At 44.8% G+C, this 13,234-nt stretch overlaps 1 protein-coding gene across 1 annotated transcript in view; it reads right to left on the bottom strand.

Annotated features, from left to right (window-relative positions):
• The window catches only part of IARS1 (isoleucyl-tRNA synthetase 1), a 548,404-nt gene that overhangs the window by 145,086 nt on the left and 390,084 nt on the right, over window positions 1-13,234 (bottom strand). The window contains exon 27 of the mRNA XM_078661397.1: window positions 504-616. Coding sequence (XP_078517523.1) covers window positions 504-616 — 113 coding nt within the window. The remainder of the gene's footprint in view (window positions 1-503; window positions 617-13,234) is intronic.

The raw sequence follows: 13,234 nt of genomic DNA, 5'->3' as shown, positions 1-13,234 counted from the left end.
TCAGATATAAATATTTATATAATGCTATTTGTTTCAGTACATATACTTTGAAGACTGGGAAGATAAATTAATTTGCTCAGAATCAAAAAATGTTGGTCAATTGACTGAGGAAGGACTAAACCATTGTGTTACTCAATCCCAGGTTGACAACTTAGCCTCTAATCACAATCCCCTCCCACTGTAGAGAGTACTCGCTTGTGCATTAGTTATGCAACAGTTATTTAAATGTTTTCAACACAATCATTGGGGTCTTCCAGATTTCTACCAGTTTGTTGTAGCTCCTGGAAGTAGGCAAATGTTCATTAACAATACAATTTAAAAGGTAAGCCCATCCCTGCTGAATATAATGCCTATCTACACTCATGACCACATCTGCCCCCTCGCCAACCTGTTCACATTGTGTGTTCACTGCAAAGTCAACAACAATGATTATCAGAACAAATAGAACATATAAATGTTTGATGACACCCACTAGAATTGTTAATGGCTTTTGAATGCGGTACCTGAGCATCAGAATGGGCTTCAAACTGTGCATCTCCTCCCGCGGCTTGGTCAAATGTGTACATGAGGCGCAGATCTTCCTCATGAAGTTCATGACCCTCCACAATAACAGTGCCTGCATAACAACAGATATACAACATATTTGAGAATATTTACAACATATTTCATACTCAAGACAATTCATGAAAAGCATGCTCTCCATCTACGAAGTCATTATGATGATTATCTCCGATTTACGTCATACCACATCACAAAGGCTTTTCCCTACCTGCCACTTGCAAATGCACCCACCATTCTGTTGACCAGGAGAGTCCCAGTTAGACAGAAGATATATTACTGCTGAGTTAATGCTCCTAAAGTCAACCTTTTAATATTGTGCTTATATATGGTCAATGGAGGGCACAGGGAACATTTGATTTACTATGAACAATATTCAAAATCCCATCAGTGTTACACCTGAATGCGGCATTGGAGAACACATTGAAACCTGACAACTCTGACAATCTTATAGTCACAAGTACATTGTCTAATACAAGTATCAGTTAGGACATTTCATCAGGTCACTTTTTGGAATCCCAAGGCTGTTCTTGATGCAATCCTATGTGTCCAAAAAAGCTCCTACACATTAGTAGGTGCATGAGCAGGATGACTGGTTAAAGAGCAGCTCAGACCTGTACCTAATTAAGGTTGAAAAGTGGCCACATACGTGCATGGTTGGAAGCCAGTTGGAGCAGGATTGGGAGGGCCGCCCAGAAAAACACACAAACATGAGTTGCTATTGTAACCAGTTGTTTTCGCACTGAAAGGAGTATACACTTGTTGTGTTCTCAGTACCATTCAACTATCCATTTCTTTTAATGGTTAATTTTAGTGATATATTGTTTATGTTCCTGTGCAGGTAACACGATTGGGAGCTTGACGGAGACCGCATGGTAAGCCTGGTGTCTTTGCCGTCAAGAATATTTGTTAAAGGAGTGTTACTGGTTGGCTAGGGTATGAACCTAATCCAGCCAGAAACCACCACTCTAGCCCCGTTTCTAACAGTTACTAGTCAAGTGTTTTACCTTTTTTTTCCTTGCATGTTAAGAAATGAATTGCTTACATGTAACTCCTGTTTTCCAGCATTGTTAGCTTTCATATACCCATGTGCTTTAATAGCTCACAGTAAACAGGCTGGGAATCCCCGGGAACTTTAAATGGTAGTAACAGCTATAGGCCTCAACAGTGTCTGTACTTTAGCACATTCGCCTCATTTAAAACAACAGAATTGCAGCCAATTAGTGCTGCGTTCTCCTACACACCCAGCTCAGATTTCATGGCACAAATGTGAAGGGAACTTATGATAAAAGGTAACCTCTGACGAGGGAGGAGGGAGTGCTGTATTTTAATATATTAAAGAGATCATCTTGGGAGAGTTGGAGTTGCAGGTTACTAATTTCTTCCACAGCACTGGATCTTTGATATGTTCTCATGATTAAATCAGAATAGCAAGCAGTACATAACTTTTGAAAAAGTGGGGCTTACCTTATTTAAATTTCTATGTATGTATGTCTTGGTACATATATAGAGCGCAAACCTAGATAGGAAGCAAGAGTGCGCTGTACAGGTTGTGTAGGATTGCTTGTCCCACTGCAGAATGGACTGCTATAGTCACATCGAGGCAGTAATGCCTCCTTTTCCACATTACTGCACAGCAAATGCCCTGCAAAGACTGCTATCTGGTGAAGTGTCCCCCTTCATCTGCCCTGGAGTGGCCATCTACCTTTAATGTGGAAGAAAGTGATACAGACGGACAGCCAACATGTAAGGCCTTACTTGGCTAGTGGGCAGCCTCTTCCTGGATGGCAGAATTTGACAAATACTTGATCTGAAGAACGTAAGGTCTTAGTTTTGTCCATGTAGGACCCAATGCACCTGATTTGAGTGTAAGGACTTCTCTACAGCAGTAGATGGAATAGGAAAGAAAAACCACAGGAAAACACATTCAAGTAAAACTCTAAAGGACTTTTAGAATAAATCTAGGATTGGTCCACTAGAATTTCCTGTGAGGCAAAGATATGGTTCCTCTATCTCGAATGCCTGTAACTCTCCAATTCTCTCCAAGCTGAAGCAAGAGCGTCAAAAGAGTGGTTTTCCACGAAAGAACGAATGGGTTTAAAAAGGAGGCAGCATGAGTTGGATAAACCATGTTCAACTCCCAGGAGAACTTCTAATTAGAGGAAAGGCCCTAAAACGCTTCCAAAAACTGCTTTATAGTCCTCTATGAGAAGAAGAAAGAGAGAGTCTTTTGTCCTCCAGGGACAGTAATTGCAGCCAAATGCATCCTAATCTGAGACCACTCCTGGCTAGCTGAAGCAAGTATGGTAACACAATACGGTTGCATGGATTATAGCTCTCATCTTTTCACCACTTGAAGGAGATATTCCACTTAGAGTTAGACTTCTTAGTGGCGGACGGTGCACATCTGTGTTAAGATGTCTCTGCTGTCTGAAGGGTTAGCCAGATGGCTATATTCTAAGTGGCCAAGTATACCATCAGGCGCAGTGACTGGAGATAATGATGGACTATCTCAGGAACCTGGGTTACTCTTCAACTGGACCATTGGGTCACATGAGGTCACTGTATCAAAATTGACAAGGTCATGTCAAGGCAATGATGGTCAAAGAACAGTGATCTATTGTTTTTCTCAGCACCTTGGGAATGAAGGGATATGGCAGAAAGACATAAATGAAGAAATTCAACCACATCAAGCAAAAGACATTGCCTTTGGAACCCAGTTAGCTGAACCTGGTGTAGTGCTGGCATTGTTTGTTGTCCTGGGTAGCAAGCATTTTATGGATGGCTGCTGTAACTAGGCTGAAAGAACCGACGCTGCCCAAAGCAATTCCTTGCTGGGCTAGGGGCAACACAAACAACACTTCAGACAATTTGGCATGAAGTGGATCAGCCTGGTAGGACATCAACCCACAAACTTCTCCTAGCAGCAGCCAAATACAAACTTAGTTGAGGGATGCCTGGCTGGCAAGATCACATCAACAACCTCAGGAGGAAGATCGAAAGACCTAATTTGTCACTTCTCAATCGACAAGCATAGAGGTGCGCAGATTTGGGTGCAGGACCCGGCCCTTTTGTGCGACATGAGACCCTCCCAAAGAGGCAACCTAATCCGAGTACATATGCTCAAGCCCATGAGTCAGCATACCATACTCTCTATGCCCACTAAGATAATTTGCGCCAAGTCAATCCTGATCTTCTTAAGAACTCTAGGCAGGAAAAGTCTTGGCAGAAAGGTGTACAGGAGGTCCAAGTTCCACTCTACATGGAACGAGTCTCTGAGTGAGAGACACCTTGAAAACTCCAACTTGCATAAGTGCTGACATTGTGCACCCTCATTGCTGGCAACAAGATTGGGCCAAGGTTCTGCCCATTCGCTGAAGAGTCCTTGTGCCACCTACAGATGTAACTGCCATTCAGGATCCGCAAGTTGTCAATGGCTGAGTTAGAATACCCTGGCGTTTAGAGATCCGGCTAAGTGCCACCCTGCTTGTTGGAGTATTACATAAGGGTGGTGATGACTGTGAGTATCTGCACCAGTTTCCTTTTGATGGAAGGAAGGAATGGATGGCTTTGACTTTCAGCAGACTGATGCAAAGTAGAGCTTCTGCCAAAGACCATAGGCAACTGATCTTCACCTCTCCTAGGTGGCAACTGGATGGATGGATGGATAGATTTTTATATAGCGCAATATCACCGTCAGGTCTCAAAGCGCTTTGCATTGGGAACCCGTCCTGGTTTTTTCCCTGTGAGATATCCCCTACTGGGTATCCCCAAGGTGAAAGCCAGGCATCCCGCCGCGGGGGGCCATAGTGGAGATTAAGCAAGCTAATGCCCAGAGTTGCAGAGTGTGAACCTGTGATTCGAGTAGGCACCGAAGCGAGAATTACCGAGTCCGTGGACATTTTGGGCTCAAGACCCAGCCGCGTCGGGAATTGAACCCTGGTCCCGGGTCTGATCTCAGCGTCCGGGTCTGCCTCCTCTAACCAGTGAGCCACACTTCTCCACACCAACCCAGAATTGATGATTCGGTCATCATGCTAGATTTTAGGGGTTAGGAGAGGGGTCTGCCGTCTGCTGCCAAACCAATCGAGGTCCAGCAGAGCACCAAGGCAGGTCTTTTGCAGCCTCCTCCAAAATCTGGAGCTGATCGGATAGATCCCCGGGTACTCTGCCCCTGAAACTTCAGATTCCACTGCAGACCCCCATATGCCATCTGGCAGCCTTATCCTTCAAGATGCGGTAGGTCACCCATTCCAAAAGCTTCTGAGTATTCCTGAAATTTAGGACTAAGGCTGAAACATCACGACCACAGCCGGAATGTCTTGTACTATCCACTAGAGGGGGATCTGGGAGATAGGTGCAAAACCACACTGTGTCCAGTATAGTTCAGATGACGGGGAATGTGTGCGAAGGATTTAGGTGTAACTTTGGCACCTTTATAGTGGACCCCAACAATATCAGAAAGTTCGCCATAGTCTGGAGATGGATGACAACTGTCTGCGGTGTGCTTGCCATCAGCAGTTAGTCATTCAGATAGGGGAAGTCTGGGGCCTCTTAAGTTGTGCTGCGATCACCACCATCACGTTTGTGAACACCAAAGGGGAACTGGTAAGGTCAATGGGGAGCACAGAGAATTGAAAATGCTCGCGGCCCACAACGAACAGCAGGTAATGGTTTTTTCCCCATCTGTGTTCTGCAGGTCCAACGCTGCCGTCCTGTCTCCAGGGTTAAGGGCCGACAAGACCTAGTCAAGCAACTTGAATTTGTCCTTCAGCAGGAAGGCATTGGCAGGACGTAGGTCTAGGATGGGAGGGAGGTCTCCGTCTTTTTTCAGCAAAATGAAGTAGCGAAATTAACAACCACAACCAACTTCTGGTGTCAGCACCCTCTCTATGGCTTATTCAGCCAAAAGAGCGTGCATGTCCCGCTGCAATAAGGACAGATGGTCCTTAGTCAGCCGGTCTTACGATGGTGGAAGATGCAGTGGGGTTTCCAGGAATGAAAAGGATTATTCACGCTGGACAATTTTCAGAACCCACTTGTCCAATGTAATCGTCAGCCACCCTGGCAGAAAATGCCAGATCCTACCTCAGACAGGGTGCCTAAGTGCCGCCAAGCGCAGTTAGAGCAGGACGCGACCTTAATTGAGGTCGGAGCAGTGCTGTCTCAACGTTGGACAGCACTAAGCATTGGCCATCTTCATCCAGCGACAACGGCACCGGCATAGCTATTGGTGTAATTGCGTTCTGGGGTGGGAAGTGGTGCCAGAGTGGGATCAGATACTAAAGTTGGTATGAAACCCAGAACAAAACCAGATGGCTCAACTGGCACAGTGGATGGACCTGCTGGCAGAGAGCCTTGGGGCCCGAAGGCGCACCAGAGGGAGTTAGTAATTTGCCAAAAAGCTACAGCATGGCTTCAAGGAATTCTATTTACTGTGCCTGGAAATTCCAGTTGGCTTGGGATCACAGCCAGAATTGGTTTCAATAGTTAATGACTAGGGGAGTCAGAACGGGAGGCAAATTTATGCTCTGGGGGGTAAGGCCCTAGGATCACTTGAAAATGTTGTGTTTCTTCAACGAACCCAAAGATTTGGACCGCAGTGACGACCTGCCGTGGTTAAGGCTTTGGGATCGGGATCTTTCCTTGGACCTTGACCGGTTATGATATGGAGGCTTGCTGTGCTTTGAGACAAGCCGCTTCAATTTTAGATCCCGGATGGGGTTAATCAATGTACAGTCACTGCAGGCCTTGGAGTCATGGTCCACCCCGAGCAGCACAGGCAAACCTTGTGCGGGTCTGTCACAGACATATATATGCGACATTCCCCACGAGGTTTAAACCTTGTAGATTTGAGAGGCGATGTTTTCCCCAGCACATTTATCAAAACATTTTTGGAAAAAATTCCAAAATTATAGTCTCGAAAGAGATGAGGGGTACCTCTGGATCTGCATCTGTGGGTGCAGAAAGAGAGGACCTAATGCCAGTGTGCATGATTGCAGATACATAGGACCCTGAGTGTCACTTCCGTGGCGAGAAAAGGCCGGTGCAGGGTCACATCACGCCACCGGTTAGAGCACAGGCGTACTGCTTGAGAATTTTCCAGAAATAGGCTAATGCCTCGGGGAATATTCGGAAGGTGTGGACCCTGTGGTTAGAGGTAGCTATCCGAACATCTTGATACTTTTCAGTGCATCATCCACATGTTTTCCAACTTAAGTTTGGCAATCAAAAGGCATGTATAAAATCTTTAAACACAAGGCGGATGAGAGCACACTGCTATGTATAAAATCTTTGCCTGCATTCTTGAGAGAGTAGCCTGGGAACTTCTAATAAATCAGTATGAACTTGGTGTCTTGATTATATAATAGGGTGAAGTCAGAGCATGTTCAATCTTCAAGATGCATTTCAAAGATGTACAGCCAATCCCACAGTAGACGAAAAACATTTTGTTAATGAAATTACTCGCAAATTACACAAGTACTTGGGAACATCGAGTACTATCTTAAAATAAAGAGCATTCCAAGAGGGTAGGGATGTAGTTTTTAAAAAAACCTTTTCTTTAGCTAGATAAATATCTCCTTAATGAACAGTGGAACGAATGGCAGAGGACAAAGAAATGGAAGTTGACTTTCCTACCAGTTCAAAGGCAAGTGCAGACCAAAACAGTACATCATACAGCTACCAATGGGTCCTCTTGCCCCCATTATTTATTTTATTTATTTATAGAGTTTTGTATAGCAAGAAATCGACCCAAAGGAATCCGAGCGCTTGACATAGTTGGCAAAGCGACAGTTACCCGTGTTACATATAGGTAGATACACTGACATGAATTGAAAGCAAATACAGTGTTACAATAAATACAGAAGTGTACTATAAGCAATCTTACTTGAGTGAGTAACATATAGAGTAGACACAGTTACATAAAATAATCACAGATATATGACAACAGTGTATACGATGTAAATATATTCAGTGTATATGTTACGGTCAGAAGTAGTTACTATAGGGAGTGGCAATTTAAGTACCAGTGTGTGCCTAGTCCAGCTGTGTTGCTATAAGATAAGCAAGTGAGCATAAAAGCATAGAAAACATATAGGCATGTAGTAATGATGTAGACCAGTGCATGAGCAAAAGAACTTATAGACCTAAAATAAGCTAAAAGACAGTGAAAACATAACGGCACAAGCTACACACAAGATGGAAGTATGGTCCTACATTGGCAAGTTCAATATCAGGGGCTACAGAGGTGGTGGGGAGCTGTTAGATGAAGAACACAGTGTGCTTAAGCTGTTCTTAAATCCGATGCAGGCAAGTTGTGATCATGTGCAGGGGTGCGGTGGGAGCTACTAACGATGGACAGGTCGTCTGGCCATGTAGCTGCTGTGTGGATGCAGGCTCGAAGGAATTGAGATTTGGAGCACCGCAGCTCCAGCCACGAGGAGGGTATGGGTGCAATGGCCCCGCTTCAGAAAAATCACACACATAAGAGAGGGGGGAGCTCCCATTATACTATGTGGTTCTACGCCGTTTTTATTTACGGATGATCTGCTTTGTTGAAAGACAACTTTAATCTCTCTTGATGGACACTTTCCAGCAACTGTGTTGAAAAACTGCCAGTGGCTTAGAGGATGTATATTATTCAAATAATTTAAGCCATGTTAAGTGAGTAATAGGGTGTATAGCAGATCACTGCCTGGAACTGGGCATCCACGGCATACATTTAGTCAAGTCAAGTCAAAAGATACTTCATTCGATAGCCAAGAGTCATAAAAGCACAGTTCATTTCAAGACATTGGTACATAAAACCTTACAAAACATTTAACATTTTGTTTTAAAAATGCTATGTACAGAGCAGATAAAAACATATCCCAGTTTACAAATTCCTCGAGCAACTATAGGTATACAGACAGAACAGCAATAAGAGATTCAAACAAGCAGTACATATATGACCAGAGACTATTGGATCTGTCTTGTTAAGTACATGTTAAATAACCGAACACTCTGACTCTCAAAGCCAGCCTCACTTGTACAAACTGTCGGTCTTTGAACAGTGGTAAAATGTGAGACCTGCGCTGAGGGTCGTAAAAAGTGCAGAAAAACATAAAATGTAATGTACCCTGGTCTGAAAAATTGTCGCAGGGGCAAGGTTTGAGCGAATCAGGCTTCAAGTAGCCTAGGGGAAATGCCAAGAGCCAAGGGACCATATTCAAGTGAAATCTAGTCAATACAAAGCGATGGTATGGTTTGTTAACTTAAGTTAAATAGGGCTGCATCTGTGGGCCCATACTCAATATAACATGACTCCTCACAGACGGTTTTACAACTTCCGCCTCCTCCCTAAGCATCTGCCGCTGGTCCAAAAACTGCTTTTTAAGAGCTCTAATAGCAGTTTTGCTCAGTGCCCCAGGTTTCGAGAACAGATTTGGGCAACCAAACCAGCCGGTCTGTTCTTTTATGTAGTTTAACCAGGGAATGCGCACAGCCCCATCCAGACTAGAGCAGTCGCCAATTATAAGCTTGCCCAGATTTGGTGCTGGGGACGCCCAAGTTCTGAGCCAGCACAGCAACGGTGCAACTGCAATTTCGTCTGCGATATATATACAGCTCCCAAGTTGTTCTTGCACATAAAAAATGGGTGTTGCGATGGGGACCACAAGGAGTTTCCGCATATAGTTATTCTCAGCTACCTGGATCCCCTTCTTATCCTTATACCCCCAGATGTCGCTCCCATCCGTAGTCATCGGGATGCATTTTGCATTATAAATCTTTAGTAGAGCAGGGAGCGGTTTAGACCCCAATCTTTTTGCAAAATTCTAAGTTGCTTCCGCGTCTCGGGCCAGAGTGTTCCTTTTAAGTAAGATTTGCGGGCCCCATGATCCTTTTTCGTCAAAAAGTACCCTAGATAAGGAATCGTGGGCACCTTAGTCAATTCTACCCCTTTGCAGTAAAATTTGGCCTTAGCCGCCTTTCTTAAACCTATAGTCATACTGTGCAATTTCTTCTAGTTTGTGGTTAAATCTAATGACTCCATAAATTGTATAAAACAATTTAGAAGATGTTGTAGGCCCAATGCCGTTCTGGCCAGCAGAACTGCATCATCTGCATACAAAAGTGCAGGTATCATTTTGGAGCCGGCTCTGGGGATGTCTTCACAACAAGCTTTTAGGGTGTCAAATAAACTGTTCATGTAAAGTGTAAACAACAGGGGTGCCAGAATGTACCCCTATCTGACCCCCCTTTTAACTCCCCAAGAATTTGTCAGACTAGCATCTGTGTTGTACCTCACTGCTGCTGTGGTGTTTTCATGGGCAGTATGCAGAAAGGAGACTAACTGTGCATTTATTCCTAAATCACGTAACACTAACCACAGCTTAGACCTGTTGACAATTAAAAGCTGAGGTTAGGTCCATGAAGGCCATGTGTAAGGTTCCTCTCTTGGCGATGGTGTACTTTCCAATAACTAGATGGAGGTTTAGGCATTGGTCCATGGTCATTTTCCCCTGCTCCATGGTCCCTTTCCTCTGCATACATTTATCTTTGAGTATTGCTAACCATACGGCAAATGAAAATATGATGGCTGGTGATGGCTGACCTGTCTCCCGAATAAGAAAATGCAATGGAGCTACATTAGCATATTTTATTTATTGTAGCGTGAGGGTGATAACACAGTGGGCCATATATGTGACATGTATATGTTTCGCACTAGCAGGGAATACTATTAACCAGAGAAAAAGATATTAGCAAAAAAATATTCTTTGGCATGCCCCTCAATCTATAACAACCACAGGCAAAGTCAGTCGGTCTAATTTTGTTGTCTTTGCCTATGCAGACCTATTGGCATTGCTGATAGTTTTGTTGATGCTGTACAACACCAGCAAAAAGAGAGGTAGTGCTTTCTGAGGCTGAAAATAAAGTGTGAAGATGCATAAAAGCATAGGCGTCATCATGCATTCATACGAACGTGTCATGACTCTATGGCGGTCGTCAGGTCCTTACATGTAAGAATGCAAGTATCAGCACAAATACACTCCTACCCCATGAAGGGGTGGCTATATCGTTGTTCCGAAATGGCAGACACACTTGTGGCGGTAAATTAAAAAAAAAAAGAAAAGAGCGCAAAAGCGTGGTTTGGTAAGGAGGAACCGGACTGCAAATTGCAGCTGATAGGCCCTTATAACGTTTTCAAAAAAATTGTACAAAAACGGGACAGGTGGGTGAGTAATGGAGGAGTCTGGGGGCAGAGGGAGCAACATCAGTGTTAGTTGAGGAATTTGGATCAATTAATAACAAGCATTTACAATGCAATAGGTCTCCCAGTATTAAAGTTTGAGCTATTGGCATTGTATATTACAATGTGTTACATTAATTTGTTATCAAACTCTGAATTGTTGTATAAAGATGATTTGTGTCACGTGACTTCCCTACCATCTCCTGCATGGCCTGCTGCCTGCAATGTCGTAATGCAAGAGGATGTTCCTGAAAGAACTTTACAATCTACTTCAGCAAATGTGACTTTGCCTATTCACTGGATCAACAGGTGTGAATGAAAAACTCCGACTCATAGCTTCACAATAAAGTTAACAGTAACGCCAGGGCTGTAGCAAGCACCCCCACCTGCAGAGACACGCTTTGAAGTGGTGGGCGGCGGGCAGCTGGCTCTCAGTCACTCACGCCTTCTCTATGAAACTGGCTGACAAGTGACCCAGACTTTGTTATTTCTCACGAGACGTCTTATTTCCTTTTTGCACAAATTACACAGAGTGCCGAGGAGTAATGGTATTAAAGAAAACAGGAAGCGGAACATCTGAGCAGCTGCTTACACCAAGAGAGTTCCTCTACAGATGTTCCAAATGTTTTCAACGTAATCCCTTCTAAACAGTTCCCTTGGGAATTGTTTTATGCAGCTCATGCAAAATATGTACTCTGCCAGCGGCAGAAAAAGTGAAAAATACATGCATGGGCGCTGTTAAATGTCATCTCATCTGGGGCCGAGTCTTGAAGGTGTGCGCTAGGGACGGACGCAGCTGGGCGCCTCATTTAAGCCCTTTCACTGTCATGTGTACCTTTAACTCGGAATTTCTCAAAGATTGTGGATAAGCTGCATTGCCCACAGTTCGGAAACAGTGAGCATTATTGCTTCTCTGTTTCCCAGCGTTGCTGCCTGCAGCTTGTGTACTGTGAGAAACTCATAGTTAAATGCATGTACCTTGGAGAACGGAACAGCAGCCCTCGCCGTGCTCTGCTCCATCGCTGCTGTTCATGCTACCTGCCTATCTTGAATACCACTTTTCTTTCAATTGTGTTCACCCCTTGCGTCTCTCTCTGCACCAGTCACACATACAGTAGTGTCGGTGTCACACATACAGTAGTGTCGGCCCCGTCTCTCAGTATACTGTCATAAATTTTTTCAGGCTGTCTCCATAAGCATTGCCTCGCTCACTGTCTCTGTCTATTTTAGCCTCGCTCAGCATTCTCCCTTCTCTGTCCATCCCCCCCGTTGTCTAGCTGCCTCTCTTCTCTCTTTGTGTCTCTTTGTATGTCTGCCCATCTTCCTCTAGCCTTTCCTGCCTCCCGTTCTCTCCACTACACCCTTGTTGTCTCTATGGTCACAGCTGTATGACGTTATGTTTTATATGTCCCTGTCAGCTTGCGTGCCTCACCCTGTCCTTGCCACTGCCCAGGTAAATCAAACCTTCCAAAATAAACGAAACCGTGTGTTTCCTGTCCCCCCTGCAATGGGACATATTCTATGTGTCTCCGTCCGAGCCCTAAGTCCTCCCCCGTTTTTGGGCGCTGCCTCTCCTGTGTGGTAGATTTTCCTGGGTAATTTGTGCTGGCATGGTTTGAATGAGTCTGGGTGAGCGGAAACACAAGCTGCGTTTTCTTTGCAGTGCATAAAATTATGAAACGTACCACATTTATTAACAACAGAGCGGTGTCATGCAGTGCAGCCCTGGTGAAAAGCAAAACATGCTAGAGGGTACTTTAAATCAATCATAGCCCTTTCATTCCTAGTCGGCACAAGTGTGCACATTTGCAATACGCTGGAGAGCAGACCGTTCCAACTTTTGAATTTAAGAATTGGGGCATAGCACATTAGTTGCACTTGTTTTCCCCACATTCCAACTCGAGCAAACTCGGTTTTTACACCGTCTGCCCACGTAATTTGCGCCAGGTTTACCAGTGAGAATCATGGTGGCAAAGCCTGCAGGCACGCAGAGTTGGTTTCTTGATCTGGGTACACATGACTTGTTGCACTGAATCAGCAATTGTGCCGGACTAGGAATGAGGGCCTCTTCACGGAGTAAAACGATGATAATACGGAAAATGGATGGGCACATTATCTGACTTCTGTTTTAGCGCAGTTCGAGAAAGGATGCATGGATTACATTACCTAACGTGGAGGTGAAGAACACTGGTTCTGATCCATTCCCAACATATGACCTACCACCAGCAGATATTGGCCGCCCAGCCAGCACTTCATCTCAGCGAACCTGCTCCTGTACTCCCCAGCTGGTCGTGTGCGCGTGAGGAAAACTACCGTGGGGCGGGACTTCCGTTTCCTGCTGGAAGCCGCGCCCACGGAGTGCCTGCCCAGGAGAGGAGCGGTGGCGGCTGAAGTCCGGAGTGGCGGTAAGTGGGGGCGGGGGGGCGCTCGGTGCACGTGTGGGTG

The sequence above is a fragment of the Lissotriton helveticus genome, chromosome 9 (assembly GCF_964261635.1).
Source record: "Lissotriton helveticus chromosome 9, aLisHel1.1, whole genome shotgun sequence".
In the NCBI taxonomy this organism is placed as follows: domain Eukaryota; kingdom Metazoa; phylum Chordata; class Amphibia; order Caudata; family Salamandridae; genus Lissotriton; species Lissotriton helveticus.
The sequence above is the reverse complement of the archived record's forward strand: the minus strand, read 5'-3'. Positions and strand labels throughout refer to the sequence as shown.